The 18,893-nt window shown below is 40.1% G+C and overlaps 1 protein-coding gene across 3 annotated transcripts in view; it reads left to right on the top strand.

Annotated features, from left to right (window-relative positions):
• The window catches only part of Rnf19a (ring finger protein 19A, RBR E3 ubiquitin protein ligase), a 43,668-nt gene that overhangs the window by 19,275 nt on the left and 5,500 nt on the right, over positions 1 to 18,893 (top strand). For all 3 annotated transcript variants that reach the window (XM_045143138.1, XM_045143137.1, XM_045143139.1), the window contains exons 3-8: positions 1,886 to 2,094; positions 8,092 to 8,236; positions 9,582 to 9,744; positions 12,341 to 12,455; positions 13,317 to 13,478; positions 17,601 to 17,814. In XM_045143138.1, the coding sequence (XP_044999073.1) occupies positions 1,886 to 2,094; positions 8,092 to 8,236; positions 9,582 to 9,744; positions 12,341 to 12,455; positions 13,317 to 13,478; positions 17,601 to 17,814 (1,008 nt within the window). The remainder of the gene's footprint in view (positions 1 to 1,885; positions 2,095 to 8,091; positions 8,237 to 9,581; positions 9,745 to 12,340; positions 12,456 to 13,316; positions 13,479 to 17,600; positions 17,815 to 18,893) is intronic.

Below are 18,893 nucleotides of genomic sequence, written 5' to 3'. Positions count from 1 at the left end.
CTGACTGAGTACCAGGTCTTTGTCCCACCCTTTCCCACCTCCCTTCCACCCTCTCTGACCACAGTTCTCTTATCAACAGAAGGGCATTAGTAGACAGCTGATCATAGCTATTATTTCAAAAAAAGGGCCAAAATTATTAACTTTCCAATTTCTATTTTCTATATTCAAATTTTTCATTATATATGTATGTGTATGTATGTATATGTATATTTATATATGTATATGTGCATATGTATGTATATATATAATATACATACATACATACATACATATTACATAGTACTGTTACATGAGGACACTGTCACACCAGTTCTTACCCATTTGTTCTTCTTTACACATGCTGTATTAGTTAATTTTTTTTGTTTCTGTGATAAATTACTTGATAGGAGGCATTTAAGGAAGGAAAGTTGAAAGGGTTTATTTTGGCTTAAAGGTCAAAAGGGATACATTCCATTATCATAAGGAAGGTATGGGGCCAGAACAGCGGGCAGAGCTGGTCGCATGGGCAGTCAGGAAGCAGAGAGCAAACAGGAAACAGAGCTGGGATATAAAACCTCAAGGCCTGCCACTAGTGACCCATTTCCTCCAGCAAGGTTCCAAACCTTCCCAAACAGCACCACCAACTGGGGACCAAGTGTTCAAACATGGGGTACAATTCACATTCACATTACATTACAACACTTTCCAATTTACTTCTTAATTGAATTCCAGTTTGTGGACTTTTGGGTAGGAATTTGACACAAACATTTTAGCATGTAGCTTAGAAACAAAAATAAGAATATTTGCCCAGCGTGGTAGTGCATGCCTTTAATTCTAGCACTTGGGAGGCAGAGGTAGGAAGATCGCTGAGAGTTTGAGGCCACCCTGAGACGACGTAGTGAATTCCAGATCAGCCTGAGCTAGAGTGAGACCCTATCTCAAAAAAACAAAAAAAAAAAAAAAGAATATTCACGCATAAATTATAAGATGACAGAATTTATAAATTGGCATAGTATGTCATTAATATGGATATAGATGATTCATGTCCATTACATTTTAATTGCTAAGTTGTTTCTCTTTTTATTAAAGTATTTATTTGAAAGACAGAATGGGTGTGCATCCGGGCCTCTGGCCACTGCCAGTGAACTGCATGGGTATTAGGGAATCGAAGCCGGTCCAGCAGGCTCTAAAAGCAAGTGCCTTTAACATCATTTCTGTGTCTCTCTTTCCCTCTCCCTCTCTTTTCTTCCTGTCTCCTACCCCCACCCCTTCCCTCCTTTTTTGGTGCTAGGGCTTGAACCCAAACCTAGGTGATGATAGGCAAGTGCTCTATAGCTACAGCCCCAATCACTTCTATTTTGTTCTGTCTTTTAAAGTAACAGGTAGGCTTGGGAGATGGCTCAGTGAAGCAAGCATGAGTATCCAAGGTTGAATCCCCAGCACCATAAAAGCCAGACACTTAGGGCAGGTAGCTAATCTCAGGGAGCCTCCAGTGAAAAAGGTGCAGAGATAGAGGATATCCCAGAAGCTCATGGCCAGCTAGACTGGGGACCTCTGTGTTGAGCACCATCCAGAGGCTGAGCCCTCTTCCCAACCCCTCTTCTAGTCTTTGCTTTGTACATGTGTTATTAACTTAAAGCAGTTTTTTTTTTACAAAGTCAAGATTAGGATAAAGACAGCTTGGCATCCTAATTAAAAGTTAAAACTTGAAAATTACAAGTCAAGAATGGAACTTTTAAAATGTTTTTAAGGAATTTATATGTTTTCATTTATATTTTTTCTCATTTTCATAGGTTAATAACTATTAGTGCATATATGGGATATACTTTTCAAAATAATATTTTAGTTGGATTCTTTCTTAACAGTTCTTATATCAGATTTTAAATCATTTTTCTCTTCTTTCAAGATATGCTGTGATAGCATTTGGATGTGCCAGCTGTCCAAAATTAACTTGTGGGCGAGAAGGCTGTGGAACAGAGTTTTGCTACCATTGTAAACAGATTTGGCATCCAAACCAGACCTGTGATGCTGCTCGACAAGAGAGAGCCCAGAGTTTGCGTCTGAGAACCATACGCTCTTCATCCATTAGTTATAGTCAAGAGTCTGGAGCTGCAGGTATTTCTGTCTGATTCTTATAAAGTAAGGTATTGACACAGAATGCTTAGTGATTTTAATATAAAAAGTATTTAGTTACTGTTACCTTCTGTTCTCCCTTCACTGTTGAAAAGTGCCTTATGTTTTAAGTGTTTCTACCCCAGAAGCACTGGTGTATTTCTATGAAATAAGTAAAGCATAAGGATGTGGTACTTGGCAAGATTTTTTTTTCTTGCTTAAAAAAAATTATTATTGATTTGGAAAGATTTTATTGTTCCCCAAAAGGAAATGGTCATGATTATTTATATAACAGACAGCCCAAGATAGTCTACCTTTTATTCATAAAACCGTGTTATACAAAATTCAACAAATACATTTAATAAAATAACTAACTTTGAATATATCACCTATAATAATTTACAGTTATTCATAACTGTAAAAATAGTATAAAATTAAACATTTATTATTAAAATTAAACATTAAAAAAACAGTATTTATGAGCTGGAGAGATGGCTTTGAAGTTAAAGATGCTTGCTTGCAAAGTCTGATTTCCTGAGTTCAAATTCCCAGTACACATGTAAAGCCAGGTTCACAAAGTGGTCCATGCATCTGGAGCTCCTTTATGGGAGGCCCTGGCATGTCCATATTCACTCTGTCTCTCTCAAATAAATATTAAAAATAAAAAATGATATTCTTAAAATCCTAATTCAAATGTTTTGTGAAATATGTTTTTAAATTTACATATGTATTTAATTAATTTTATGTATGTCTTAGGAATATGCTTGAAGCTTCAAGATGTCTTTGGCTACAAATTTGAAAATTAACTGGGGATCTGTACATGAATAATGAATGCATCTCACATGATGGTTTGAATGTGAAATGCCCCCCATAGTCTTAAGTGTTTGAGACTTCTATTTAGATCTCAGCTGGTGGAGCCTTTGGGAGGTGGAGCCTTGCTGGAGGAGATGTGTCTGGGGATGGGCTTTGGGATAATATAAGCCAGCTCCATGCCAAGACTACTACTTCCCTGCTTCATGGGGAAACATGATGCCCCAGCTTCCTGCTCTTGCCATGGTGCTAGTCAGTTTCACCTTGCTGGGATGAACCTCCAAACCAGAAACAATTTATTGGAGGAATGGGATTTATTTGAAGCTTACAGATCCAGGGACATTACATGATGGCAGAAGAAGCTGGCCCACTTTCACAGGTCCACACAGAGAGAGAGAACACCACCAGTACCATAAGTCAGCACACTCCAGGAACCCCAGGCAGAGCTTAGGCACTCTGTGTACCCTGTGCTGGAATTCAGGTCCACTCCCAATAACACCTTAGGACTGGACCCCAAGGGGATCCGCCCACCGTGTAGCCTGCTAGGGGCAGAGCTACAAACCCAATAACACCTTAATCTCTTAGAGAACATAGATTCAAACTACCACACTATAATAATACTTCCCTTCAAAACTGTGAGCTCAAATCAACCCTTCTCTTCCATCCATTGGGTGTTTTGCTTTGAAATGATCATTCCTTTCATGGGTAGGTATTTCTTGCTCATAGAACACTCAGACATAGAGTAAGGAATTGGACTCCAGAACCCACTCCCTGGACTCAAACTCCAGGTTCTCCTGTCATTCTTTGTATGACACTGGGCAAGTTATTTGCTTCATTTTTATTTTATTTTTAATAATTTTATTTATTTGAGAGAGAGAGAGACAGAAACAAAGAGAGAATGAGAATGGATGCACCAGGGCCGCCTGCCACTGCAAACAAACTCCAGACACATGTGCCACTTTGTGTATCTGGTTTTTCATGGGTACTGGGGAATTGAACCCAGGCTGGCAGGCTTTGCAAGTAAGTGCCTTTAACCACTGAACCATCTCCCCAATCCCCCTTGCCACATCTTTAAAGTGAAGATACTAACAATTCTTATATCTATAAGGTTGAAACATGACCTGGTTTATAATGAATGTTCTAGCCACATCAGTTAGGGATGCAGAAACCAGTCATTTGCAAGAGATTTGTTTGTATCTAGACCATCACTAAAAAAAATTTTTTTTTTTTTATTTGAGAGCGACAGACACAGAGAGAAAGACAGATAGAGGGAGAGAGAGAATGGGCACGCCAGGGCTTCCAGCCACTGCAAACGAACTCCAGACGCGTGCACCCCCTTGTGCATCTGGCTAACGTGGGACCTGGGGAACCGAGGCTCGAACCGGGGTCCTTAGGCTTCACAGGCAAGCGCTTAACCACTAAGCCATCTCTCCAGCCCACTAGAAAATTTTTTAAAGCACAGAAATGGCTTATGTTAATTTTTAATTTAAAAAAAAATATTTTAATTTATTTATTTATTTGACAGAGAAAGAGGGAGGGAGAGAGAGAATGGGCATGCTAGGTCCTGCACTGCAAAGTCCAGATGCGTGTGTCCCTTTGTGCATCTGGTTAACGTGGGTTCTGGGGAATCGAACCTGGGCCCTTTGACTTTGCAGGCAAACGCCTTAACCGCTAAGCCATCCCTCCATCCCCTATGTTAATTTCTAATTGAGCATTTTATAAATTAATTATCCAAACAACTGTTAGTCTTCCTCATAGAAGCTACTGTGATGTAGCTTATGTTAGTAGTGCAACACTAGGACGCCTCACTGAAGGAACTTGTGAACTTTGCAAATGTAGTATCAGTTTAAGCACACGCAAGATCATTTTAAAAATTATTGCTTATGGTGCTGTATATTAGTCAACTTTGTTGCTGGGACAAAATATCTGACAAAAATCCGATCTTAAGGAAAGAGGAAGGAAATGTTTATTTCAGCTCACAGCTTGTTCCAGGGTATAGTCCATCTTGGCAGCTGGAGCTGAGGAGAGCCGACCACAGTCAGTAAAGGGAGGAAGCAGAGGGCAGTGAGTGCCAAATGCTGCTGCCCAGCCAGCTGCCTTTTCATGTATACAGTCCAGGCCCCCAACTCATGCAGTGGTCCCCCTATAGTTTAGGTGAGTCTTCCCACCTTAACTAACCTAATCAAGGTAATTTCTCATGGTCAGGATCACAATGTAAACCATTACATGCTGGTTTTAGAACGGTAAGACTAAAGGGATGTTACTTTTGTATCTTTGAATTTGTTTCTGATGTTGCATGCACTAGGGTCAAATTTTGTGTCTTGTCACTTCTATCTTTAACGGTCTCAGTATATAGGAATACACTGTTGAGTATATTACAATATGAGGATGTTTATCAGTTAATCTGATGCTTAAGCAGATAGGATTAGCATTTCTTTTATTTGACAACACTAAATGTTTTTGGCATTGCCCTACTTTGTTCCTCTATACCCCATGCTTAAAATTTATAATGCAGATTTTCTGTTCTTTGGAGCATTCTTTTTGTTGTTGTTGTTTTCTTTTTTAAAAGATTTTATTTTCATTTATTTATTTATTAGACACACAGAGAGAGAGAGAGAGAGTGAGAATGGGCACACCAGGGCCTCTAGCCATTGCAAACAAACTCCAGATGCATGTGCCACCATGTGCATCTGGCTTATGTGGGACCTGGAGAATAGAACCTGGCTCCTTAGGCTTCACAGGCAAGTAGGGTGTTGCCGTAGCCCCAGGCTGACCTGGAATTCACTGTGTAGTCTCAGGCTGGCCTCAAATTCAATGATCCTCCTGCCTCTGCCTCCTGAGTGCTGGAATTAAAAGCATGCACCACCACTACCACCACCACCACCACTACCCCCACGCTGGAGCACTTTTTTTTAAATATTTTTTTGTTTTATTTATTTATTTGAGAGCGACAGAGAGAGAAAGATGGAGAGAGAGAGAGAGAATAGGCGCCCCGGGGCCTCTAGCCACTGCAAATGAACTCCAGACACGTGCGCCCCCTTGTGCATCTGGCTAACGTGGGTCCTGGGGCTTCACAGGCAAGCGCTTAACTGCTAAGCCACCTCTCCAGCCCAGGAACACTTTTTAAATCATAACTTATGGATATTTTTTATTTTTAGTAATTAACATTTGTCTTGGCATGACTGCATAGTACAAAATTGTTTGAATCAATAACACACTAATTGTGAACGTTACAGTTTTTAAAATTTATTTATTAGAAAGCATCAGGACCTCTTATGCTGCAAATGAACTTCAGACACATGTGCCACTTTGTGAGTCTGGCTTTTCATGGGTACTAGGGAATTGAACCGAAGCCATCAATGCTTTGCAAGCAAGCACCTTTGACCACTAAGGCATTTCCTTAGCCTCCATTATGAATTCTTAAGAATACTGTTGCCCTAGAAAAGAAGTACTAAGGAAATAAACGAGCTAATTAATTGATCGATTGATTCACCAATAATCAGTCAAAATTTGAGCATAGGGCTGGAGAGATGGCTCAGTGGTTAAGTTACTTGCCTGCAAAACCTAACAAGCAGGATTTGATTACCCAATACCCATGTGAAGCCAGATGTGGAAAGTGGCACATGCATCTGGAGTTCATTTGCAGTGGCTGGAGGCCCTGGTGTGCCCACATTCATATTCATTCCCCCACACACAAACTTGCAAATAAATTTAAAAAATTATTTAAACATTTTGAGCATAATACTTAGACTGTAGCTTAATGTTTGTAATATAATACATTGGGACAAATACTCAAAGTCCATTGTTAGTGCTATAAATACCTTTCTTTTAAAAAGTTTTTTAATTAATTTATTTGAAAGAGAGTGAGAAATGGTGTGTCATGGCCCTCTAGCCAATACAAATGAACTCCAGACACATGTGCCACCTTTTATATCTGGCTTATGTGGGTCCTGGGGGATTGAACCTAGGACCTTTGGCTTTGAACGTAAGCACCTTAACTGCTAAACCATCCCTCCAGCCCTAAGTATCTTTCTTAAACTCTATATTTATAGCTAGAAAACACAGCTTGCTAATACTAATTCTTGTCCTTTGTTGATTCCTAAAGTTATGTACTACTTGATTTTTAACTTGGCACAGTTGTGCATTGTAACCACACTTATTATACAAGGAACATACACGAACAACATTTAAATAAATAAATAAATAAATAAAAGAACAAAAGTAACTAATGATGAAGCTGGGTTGTACCTTAGTTAGCACAATCCCCAGTAAAGTAGGCATGGTGGCAGAGGCCTGTAATCTCAGTACTAGGGAGATGGAAGCAAGAAGATCAGAAGTTCAAGGTTATCCTTGAAGTATATAATATAGTAAGTCAAAGACTAACCTAGGATAAATGAGACCCTTTCACAAAACTAATACAGATGTTAAAAAAAAACAAAAATATAAAAACAGTCATCAAAATAACTAACCGTGGTTGTTTTTATTCTCCCTGTAATTTAGTGTTCTTAGTTGATGGTACTAGAAGTGAGAAGTGAACTCTCAACTCTCAGCGCTTTGTATCTAGTACTCAGCTTAGTGCCAAGTTGCCCCTTCCTGTTGGTGTTCCTTCGCTAAAGGAACAGCATTGAGAGTATCTTCCACAGACTCAGGTGTCTGGCCCAGTGTCCTAGGACATGTCCCTCCCAGAAGACAGCTATGAAATCAGCATGAGAAAGGCTTTCTGCTGTAGTCCGCTTTGCCCAGGGCTGTCCTTGATCCAACTCAGTCTTAATTCTCTTTTCTTCTCATTGTTTGGCTATGAAGTTTGAAAAATGTTTACAATTTAAAATTTTTTTCAATTAAAAATTTTAGTGGAGCCAGGCGTGGTGGCTCACGCCTTTAATCCCAGCACTCGGGAGGCAGAGTTGGGAGGATCACCGTGAGTTCGAGGCCACCCTGAGACTCCATAGTGAATTCCAGGTCAGCCTGGGCTGCAGTGAGACCCTACCTCGAAAAACCAAAAATAAAAAAAAAAAAATTTTAGTGGAAAGTAGGTTCTCTCACAAAGGAAGAAAAATGTTTTATATACTAAAAGTGTGGGCTAAAGTTGTCAGTTAGTGAATTCACTATACTTGGTAAAATTTGGTTTGGCAGTGCTACCATTGTTAGTTACTAGAAATCATTTGCTTAATGTCTCTGTCTTCCTAATAGCTGATGACATAAAGCCATGTCCACGATGTGCTGCTTATATAATAAAGATGAATGATGGGAGTTGCAATCACATGACATGTGCTGTCTGTGGTTGTGAATTTTGTTGGCTGTGTATGAAAGAAATCTCTGATTTACATTATCTAAGGTAAGCTTATGGAGGGAACTACTTATATATGAATATGACTTTATATTGTAAATCAAAAGAACTTTTTTAAAAAATTATTGATTTACTTATTTATTAGAGGCAGAGGTACAGAGGAGTTGCAGAGAGAAAGAGAATAAAACAGCTTTTTTTTCTTTTTTTTTGAGATAGGGTTTTGTGCTAGCTCAGGTTGTAATTCACTATATAGCCTCAGGGTGGCCTTGAACTCATGGCAGTCCTTCTACCTCTGCCTCCTAAGTGCTGGGATTAAAGTCATGCGCCACCACGCCCAGTTTAAGAACTTTTTTTCCCATTGTTCTGAGGTAGGGTCTCATTCTAGTTCAGGCTGACCTGGAATTCACTGTGTAGTCTTAGGGTAGCCTTGAATTCATGGTGATCCTCCTACCTCTGCCTCCCGAGTGCTGGGATTAAAGGTGTGCACCACCATACCCAACCGAGAACTTTTTTGTAAAGTATCATTTGAAGCATTTTTATGCTTGACATTTTTAAAAATACTTTTTTGTTTATTTTTATTTGTTTATTTGAAAGCGACAGACAGGCAGAAAGAGAGAGAGAGAGAGAATGGGCGCAACAGGGCCTCCAGCCACTGCCAACAAACTCCAGATGCTTGTACCACCTTGTGCATCTGGCTTACGTGGGTCCTGGGAAATCGAGCCTTGAAACAGGGTCCTTAGGCTTCACAGGAAAGCACTTAACTGCTAAGCCATCTCTCCAGCCTATGCTTGAGATTTTATAAAATATTTACAAGGGCAGATTTTATTTCTAGTTATATAGACTTGAAGGTGCCAAATTCCTATGTCATCAGAGTTAATAACTGAGTCAAAAAAGAAAATAAAGGTTCCTTTTTGGTGTTGCTGTTAAACTTGAATACTCATATTTAATATCCTATGCAATTATATTAGTTTTGGGCCTAGAGAGATGGCTTAGTGGTTAAGATGCTTGCCTATAATTATATTAGTTCTTTATTTTCTCATATAAATTTTTTCATTTGTGGGTTTATGGTATAATCACATAGTATGATGTAACCACATAATTGTATGCCTAAAATAGGGATAAAATAACCATGCTTTACATTAGTTTATTCTTCAAAAGTTTAGGTTTTGAGGAGTTTGGAGAACTAGGGATAAATGTTAAATCACAGCAGTATCCTGTTAATATAATTATATCGAGGATCTTAATCTTCTAGCTTTTAAATAAACTCAAGATGTAAAGAAAAGGGGAAAAGTCTTAAGTATGAGACTTTTCCATGAATAGTCTATTGTTTTAATGTATTGTAGTAATTTGTTGTGTTATTTCCCAACAGTTGTTTTATAATTGTTCCCATTAGTCCATCAGGTTGTACTTTCTGGGGGAAGAAACCCTGGAGCCGAAAGAAGAAAATCTTGTGGCAGCTGGGAACCCTGGTTGGTGCTCCTGTAGGAATTGCTTTAATAGCGGGCATTGCTATTCCTGCCATGATTATTGGTATTCCTGTGTATGTGGGCCGCAAGGTAAATACTTCTTTGTTAGTGCACTGGCTTAATCTGAACTATTAGTGTGTCCCTTTGCATTGTTTTTGGATAAGAGCTGGGGTTTGTTTTTCATTATGAAACCTACTGACTTGGACTGGGGATAAAGCTCCGTTACAATCCTTACCTAGCATGCCAGGAGGCCCTCGGTTCATTTCCTCAGCACTGCATAAATGGGGAAAATTGTTCATGCCTATAACCCTATGGGAAACAGAGGTAGGAGGGTCAGAAGTTGAAGGTCTTCAGCTGCATTCGTGTGTGAGTTTACCCTGGCCTGCATGAGATCCTGCCCCAGTACAATAAAGTAAACCAGCACATACACAAAACGTTACTATTTTTTTAATGATAAACTTTCAATGGTTGGCAAGCTAGTATGTGTGCAAATTTTACTTTCCTTTAAAATTAGTTGACTCTTAAACCTTTAGTACATTTATTTGCATTATACATCCAACTTTGAGCATAAAGTTTAAAGGAGCCAGACATGGTGGCACATACCTTTAATCCCAGTAATTGGGAGGCAGAGGTAGGAGGATTGCTGTGAGCTCAAGGCTACCCTGAGACTGAATTCCAGGTCAGGCTGAGCTAGAGTGAGACCCTACCTTGGAAAACTAAATAAGTAATAAAATAAAATAAAGTTTAAAGGATGCCTAATGCTTTTCTTACAGGTATATGTTTGCTATAAGACTTTTTAAAAAATATTTTACTTTTATTTATTTATTTGACAGAGAAAGAGGGAGAGAAGAGAGTGACAATTATGAATGGGTGCACCAGGGCCTCCAGCCACTGCAGACAAACTCCAGACATGTGCGCTGCCTTGTGCATCTGGCTAACATGGGTCCTGGGGAATCAGACCTGATCCTCTGGCTTTGTAGGCAAACACCTTAACCACTAAGCCATCCCTCCAGCCCTGCTATAAGATTTTTTGTTTTATTTTGTTTAGATTTTTTTAAAATTTTGTTTTTTTTATTTGAGAGTGACAGACACAGAGAGAAAGACAGACAGAGGGAGAGAGAGAGAGAATGGGCGCACCAGGGCTTCCAGCCTCTGCAAACGAACTCCAGACGCGTGCGCCCCCTTGTGCATCTGGCTAACGTGGGACCTGGGGAACCGAGCCTCGAACCAGGGTCCTTAGGCTTCACAGGCAAGCGCTTAACCGCTAAGCCATCTCTCCAGCCCTTTTGTTTAGATTTTTAAAGGTAGAGCCCAGGATGACTTGGAACTTCCTCTAGCCCCAGGCTGGTCTCAAATTCACAACAGTCCTCTGGACCTCAGTCTCTTGAGTGCCGAAATTAAAGGGTCCACACAACCACATCTGGCCGTAAGATTTTTTTAAATGAAAGTTAATGGCTAAACAACACATGTCCTTAAGCAAAGAACGATTAGCTAGTTCTTGAATTCTTTTTTTTAAATATGTGTGTGTTCATGAGTATGTATATGTATGCAGTCCTTGTGTCAAGTCAGAATCTGTTTTCCTTTAAATTGATTGCTAAGGCAATTAAAATTCTATTTCTGAATTGTGGAGCCAAAGTCAGGATAAAATTGGCCCTCTTCCATAAAGCTGTTACATTTTTTGTAGTGAACATACATTTGATAATCAGGAAAATCAAAATATATGCTATTTTAAAATTATTTTGATGTGTGTGTAGGAGTTGCCTCGTACCAAAAAGCAAAACAAAAATTCACTTGAAGAGTGATGGTGAACATGCATATTTACATAAGCCATCATCGATCTAAGTTTTTACATGTTTGTTTTTTGGGGTAGAGTCTCTGGCCTAGGCTGACCTAGAACTCACTCTGTACTTCTAGGCTGGCCTTGAACTCATAGTAGTTCTCATACCTCAGCCTCCTGAATGCTGGGATTAAAGGTGTGTGGCACCACAGTTAGCAAAATGTTTTTATTTATTTGAGAGAGAGAGGGAAGACCGAAGAGAGGGTACCATGGCTTCTTGCCATTGCAGATGAACTCCAGACCCACATGCCACTTTTTGTATCTGGCTTTACGTGGGTACCAGGGAATTGAAACCAAGCCAGCAGGCTTTGCAGGCAAGTGCCTTTAACCTCTGAGTCATCTCCCTAGCCCAGTGTAAACTTTCAAAGTCTGCATGGGCCCTAGGTTTAATTCTTAGCATTACAAAATTAGTTGATAATCTCCAATATAGGAACTAGTTTATAATTTTTCATGTTGTTGACTTAAACATAGTTTTACTGCAAACAAACTGTTTTTACTAGGATACTTAAAAGCACATATTACAAATAATTTACAGAGGAAAGATTATTTACTCCATTGTTGAAGTCTTAGGTATAATTATGACTCTTTTTGCCAAACATGCAAAGCCAGACATAACTCGTACCTGTAGTCTCTGTATTTGGGAGGCTGAAGTGTAGCATTGTAGCAAGCTTAAACTGTAAACAAGTTGACAGTGTTTTGAGTCATGTGTTAACAGTTTTGTTTTGTTAAAAAAAAAGAAACTATCTAGAAATTATGTAGTTTGTGATTTTATAGAGCTACCCTTTAAGGTTGAATATAGTAATTTTTTTCCTTTTAATAATCTATCTCCATTTCTATTTTTAATTTCAGATTCATAATCGATATGAAGGCAAGGATGTTTCAAAGCATAAAAGAAATCTGGCCATAGCAGGTGGCGTAACCTTGTCTGTAATTGTGTCTCCTGTAGTGGCTGCAGTGACTGTAGGTAAGAAATGCTTAAAAACACAAATCATCTCAAATTTTATGCAGTTTAGAGAATTTTTTTTTCAAGCATGGTATTAAATTGTTGATAAGAGAGTTACTTTTGTTTTTGATTATTTTTTTGAGGTAGGGTCTCACTCTAGCCCAGGCTGACCTGGAATTCACTATGTAGTCTCAGGTTGGCCTCGAACTCACAGCGATCCTCCTACCTCTGCCTCCCAAGTGCTGGGATTCAAGGTGTGCACCATCACACCCAGCAAGAGTTACTTTAAAAAAAAGTATATATTTGTTTGAGAGAGAGAAAGAGGTAGACAGACAGCAAGAGAGAGAGAATGAGAATGTGCTGCCAGGGACTCTAGCTGCTGCAGAGGAACTCTAGACACATGTGCTACCTTGTACATCTGGCTTACTGGGGGATCGAACCTGGGTCCTTAGGCTTTGCAGGTCTTAACCACTAAGCCATCTCTCCAGTGGGAAAGTTACTTCTTAAGTTTACAGATGATTTAAATTGAACTTTCAGCAAGTTCCTTATTCAAGTAACTATTTATACTGTAGACTGAAGAACCTAGTTTTGGAGTAGTTGATAAATTGTTAGTGGATGTAGCCTCTTCCCCCAACACTTAAAAGAAAAAGTTTTACACAATCAATGACAAATCAGTTTCTTTCTTTTTCTCTCATATGTGTCATCTGAACACTGTCTGGGTGCCTTGAATTTGCTTTTGTCCTTTAAGACTAGGTATATGTTCTACCAGGTCATCAAAAACCTAGCACTTTCCTCCTGGGCACCTTCTCTTGTAAAAGAATTTCTGTGCCTTGTGTTTCTGTGATTTACTTTTTGGTTTACAATGACTAATTTCCCTTTTAGGTATCGGCGTTCCTATTATGTTAGCTTATGTGTATGGTGTTGTTCCAATTTCTCTCTGCCGAAGTGGAGGTTGTGGAGTTTCAGCAGGCAATGGAAAAGGAGTCAGAATTGAATTTGATGATGAAAATGATATAAATGTTGGTGGAACAAACACAGCTATAGGTAAGTCCTTTAAGCCAAGGAAGAAAATGTGCTCACTGGTAGTTTGAAGTAGGGGAGGGGGGGAATCAGAATTTTACTAGGCTTAATACTGTTTATCCAGAAACACATCTATGACATGAACTAGCAAAGGAAAGTGTATGTGTGAGAAAGAAGAGAACAGTTCTGAGTGTCTAACTCCTACATGTTTTAGAAATCCTATTCTTTTCATCTAACATCTTACTTAATATATTACAGAGTAATATGAAAAAAACACAAAGGGAAAGGCAGTGAACAGAATTATAGATGCAATAAGTCAAAAATACTTCTATCCCAATGTTATTCAAACAAATATCAACTAGAACAATAACTGAAAGAAATTAAGAAGTCATGGAAAATACTAATAAAAATTTAAAAAAAAGAAAGAAATTAAGAAAACTAAAAAGGCCTATGTAGAGAGCTTTAAAAAGACCTTTATGCCAGAAGAAGCATAAGTTAATAAACTTTCTTTAAAATGCGCGTGTTCTGTTCACCAGCAATCTTTATTGCATGTATTTGTCTTAGAGAAATGAGATGAAGTGTAAAAAGGAAGACCCCTTTGTTACCTTCTGCTCTCTGTTGGCCTCACTTCCAGTCAGACTTCTCCTCCTACCACTCCAGAATTTTATGCCTACCATTCTACCCAGTCACCAGTGGTCTCCATGTTACCAAATCTAGAGATCTGTTGTGTCCTCATTTTAATGAAACAGTACCCCTACTGTGGTAAATTGCTGGAAGCATATTTTCAGCTGTCTTCTGGGCAGTCATTTCTAACCATATCTCTAAGCCATCTCTCAGTTTCTTTGACAGTTCGTTTTTCTCTCCTAGTCCCTAGTGTTGGAGTTTCCCAGAGCCCACTTCTCACACTTCTCTAAGATACCTGTACTGCTCCCTGTGCAAAACCATCTGTTAAAAACTACATAGACTGACAGTTGTGTACATTTTTTGTCCAGGCTAGTAACGCTCTGCTGAACTTCTCAGTTGTGTATGTAACTTACTACCTCTTCAACCTGCACATGGGTGCCAAACAAGAGCATCAAGCTAAACTTGGCCTGCAGACGCACTGAAATCTGCTCTTTCCATCACCCTGACCCTCAGTGCAGTAGCTCTTTTATTCCCCGTGCATTTACCTTGACTCCCTCATAACCCATTATGCCCCGTGACCCATAATTCAACCACTTCTTACACTGCCCCCCTGCTTTTGCAGTAGTCAATACTACTGTCCTCTTTTCTCTACTGTTGTGATAGCCTAACTGCTCTGCCGGCTTTTCACTCAGTATTCTGTAGTGTAGCCATCATCACACCTCAGAAATACCAGTCGTGCCGGGTCTTTCATGCGCTCACTACTCCCCAGTGAGATCTAACTGCCTGGGGGGGAGGGAGTTCAAAGACCCTGTTGTTGTCCATGTGGCCTGTTCTACCCTGTCGAATTAATCTCTTGTCACCTTCTTCTCTATACCACCCCTCATGAAGATGACAATTATACTTCTGCTTACTCTTCTAGACAACTGCATGGCTCCCTTGTTCACTCCCTTGAATCTCTTGCAAGTGTGACCTTACCGATTGCCTTCCCTGATTATATCGTATAGAATGGTGTGCAGGAATTTATGTACACACATTTGTCATTACTTTCTCACTCAATTTTGCTTTATTTTCCTGTAGTTTTAAAGTCACAATATGATTTTGTAGTAAGAACTCATACTGGCATGAGTACATGAACCCTCAGCACAAAGCGTGTGAAAAGTCCTGTAAGATTAGACTATAGTTTTGGTTTGTTTTTTCGGGATAAGGTCTCGCCCTCGCCCAGGCTGACCAGGAACTCAACGTGTAGTCCCAGTCTGGTCTTGATCTCACAGCAGTCCTACCTCTGTCTCTCCACTGCTGGTATTAAAGGTGTACATCACCACATCTGGCTTTTTTTTCTTTTTTTTTTGCTTTTATATCTCTCTCTCTCTCTCTCTCTCTCTCTTTTTTTTTTTTTTTTTTTTGAGGCAGAGTCTCATGTAGCCCATACTAGCCTCAAACATGCTTCGTGATATGTGGTAGAGGCTGATGGCTTTGAACTTCTGGTCCTTTTACTTCCAGAATTCTAGGAACCACACTAATGCCTGTTTGGTTGATACAGTGCTGAAGATCTAACCCAGGACTTTCTGATGCTAAGTAAGCACTGTTCCAATTGAACCACCTCCCCAGCTGGATCCAGCCATACTCTCTGAAATACATCCCTTTACTCTTCTTTAAAAAAATATTTTTTAAGCCAGGTGTGGTGGCACACGCCTTTAATCCCAGCACTTGGGAAGCAGAGGTAGGAGGATCGCCATGAGTTTGAGGCCACCTTGAGACTCCATAGTGAATTCCAGGTCAGCTTGGGCTAGAGTGAGACCCTACCTCGAAAAACCAAGCAAAATATATATATATTTTTTTAAAGGTGCTTTCTTTTTTAATTTTCTTTTTAAATTGACAGCGTTCATAATTGTAGACAACAACCCATGGCAATTCTCCCCCCCCATTCCCCTTTGAAACTCTAGTCTCCATCATACCCCTTCCCCCTCTCAGTCTCTCTTTTATCTTGACATCATCATCTTTTCCTCCTGTTATGAGGGTCTTGTGTAGGTAATGTCAGGCGCTGTGAGGTCATGGATATCTAGGCCATTTTGTGTCTGAGGGAGCATGTTGTAAGGAGTCCTATCTTTCCTGTGGCTCTTACATTCTTTCCGCCACCTCTTCCGCAATGGACCCTGAGCCTTGGAAGATGAGATAGAGATATTGTAGTGCTGAGCACTCCTCTGTCACTTTTTTTTTTCAACAGACAAAATTTAATATATGCACACAGTTTTATATATAATGCAGCATCACACCATGTAGGGCATTTACGCTTATTTTATACATTCAGATATGTTTGAAACACTTCTTAAGGCTACAAAACAGAACATAGAAAAATAAACAGGAATATATTCAACACTTACAAAAAGTGATATGATAAAGAATATAAAGTACTATTTCCTCTCCACACTTCAAAAGATATGTATCTCTGTCACTTCTTTATAGCACCATGATGCCTTTTGAGTCATCCCTAAGTCACTGCCATCTGAAAAGAGAAGGCTCTCTAACCAAAAGTGAAAGTAGCATTAATATATGGGTGTGATCATTAAGAGAAGTGCTTACTGGGCAGGTTGATGAGCATAGTATATACATTTAGCCAGACAGCCGCAGACATTACACCCCTGGGACTCATGACTACCCCTGTTGTAGGTTTTCAGTATCAGGGATGTATTCCCTCCCATGGAGCAAGCCTCCAGCCCAATTAGAGGGCAGTTGGTTTCCCCCTAACAGACATGCTACTATTGCACCCATTGACTCATTTGGCCTGGCTGACCAAATTTAAGGCCTGCAGTGTCCACTGTTGAGTATCTCCACTGGTATTTCTCTCTCTCATTGAACTTCATGCAGCCTAGTTTTTTCTAACTTTCTGTCAGCTAATCTACATGGAGAAGGTTATCAGCTCAGTTCCAGCAGGATTTCTCAGTGACCTTGCAGCCCAAGTATGTGGAGTCTTCAGCACTACTATCTATTCTTACTATCTATTCCTGGTGGGAAACCAAGAGTAAAAATATTTTTATTAGCCAGGTGTGGTGGCGCACACCTTTAATCCCAGCACTCAGGAGGCAGAGGTAGGTGGACTGCTGTGAGTTCAAGGCCACCCTGAGAGTACAGAGTGAATTCCAGGTCCACATAGGCTAGAGTGAGACCCTACCCCAAAAATCTATATTTATTTATTTATTTAAGAGAGAGAAAGAGAGAATGGGTGTACTAGGGTCTCGACCCTGCAAATGAACTACAGATACATGCACCATATTGTGTATCTGTCTGTACTGGGGAATTGAATCCAGGATGTCAGGCTTTGCAAGCAAGTGCTGTTACCTGCTAAACCATCTCTTCAGCCATGTCCCTTTACTCTTAACCCATAGTTATGTATCCTTCACTCCAGACATCTTTTCTGTTCCTGTGTGCTTTATACTTTGTGTAATCTAATGTTCCATCCGAAATCATGGAAGTATTTAAGAGGAGAATAAATAACATCAACTGCTTTGACTTCTTTGGGTGTAGACACGACATCAGTAGCAGAAGCAAGACACAACCCCAGCATAGGAGAGGGAAGTGTCGGTGGCCTGACGGGCAGCTTGAGTGCAAGTGGAAGCCACATGGATCGAATAGGAGCTATCAGAGACAACCTGAGTGAAACGGCCAGCACTATGGCACTCGCTGGAGCTAGTATAACAGGAAGTCTGTCTGGAAGTGCCATGGTAAACTGTTTTAACAGGTAAGAAATAGTCATGTGTTTTGGTTTGTTTTCTTTCTGTTTTGTTAAGTAAAAGGTACTAATTAGATAAAAATTTTGAACACAGAGCCGGGCGTGGTGGCACACACCTTTAATCCCAGCACTTGGGAGGCAGAGTAGGAGGATCGCCATGAATTCGAGGTCACCCTGAGACTCCATAGTGAATTTCAGGTCAGCCTGGGCTAGAGTGAGACCCTACCTCGAAAAAACCAAAAAAAAAAAAAAAAAAAAAAATTTTTTTTTTTTTGAACACAAAGCATGATAATTACTCTAAGGCTAAAAAAGGAAATTTAGAATGAGACATTGTGGCACACACCTTTAATCCCAGCACTTGGGAGGCAGAGGTAGGAGGATCACCATGAGCTCGAGGCCACCCTGAGACTACATGGTAAATTCAGGTCAGCCTGGACTAGAGTGAAACCCTACTCCGAAAAAAAGCAACAGAAAAGAAGTTTAGGGCTGGGAGATGGCTTAGCAGGAAAGCACTTGCATGTGAAGCCTAAGGATCCATGTTCGACTCTCCAGGTCTCACATAAGCCAGACACACAAGGTGATGCAAGTGTGCAAGGTTGCACACACATACAAGGTGGCTGGCGCATGCGCCTCAAGTTCAATTACAATGGTGGAGGCCTGGTGTGACAATTCTCCCTCTCTCTCACACACATTTAAAAAAAAGGCGGAGTGCTAGAGAGATGGCTTAGTGGTTGAGGCACTTGCCTGCAAAGCCAAAGGACCCAGGTTTGATTCCCCAGGATCCACGTTAGCCAGAGGGACAAGGGGGTGCACATATTTGGAGTTCGTTTGCAGTGCCTAAAGGCCCTGGCATGCCCATTCTCTCTCTTTCCCTCCCTCCCTCCCTCTCTCTCTCTCTCTCTCTCTGATTACCTGCCTATTTCTGTATCTCTCAAATAAATAAAGAAAAATAAAATATTTTTTTAAAAAGGGGGTGTGGCAGTCTGTTGGGATTGCCTCAAAAAAAAATTTAGAGGCTGGAGAGATGGTGCAGCAGTTAAAGGCACTTGCTTACAAGCCTGATGACCTGGGTTTGATTCCCTAGTACC

Source organism: Jaculus jaculus, chromosome 2 (assembly GCF_020740685.1).
Source record: "Jaculus jaculus isolate mJacJac1 chromosome 2, mJacJac1.mat.Y.cur, whole genome shotgun sequence".
In the NCBI taxonomy this organism is placed as follows: domain Eukaryota; kingdom Metazoa; phylum Chordata; class Mammalia; order Rodentia; family Dipodidae; genus Jaculus; species Jaculus jaculus.
This window is presented reverse-complemented; position numbering and strand designations above follow the sequence as displayed.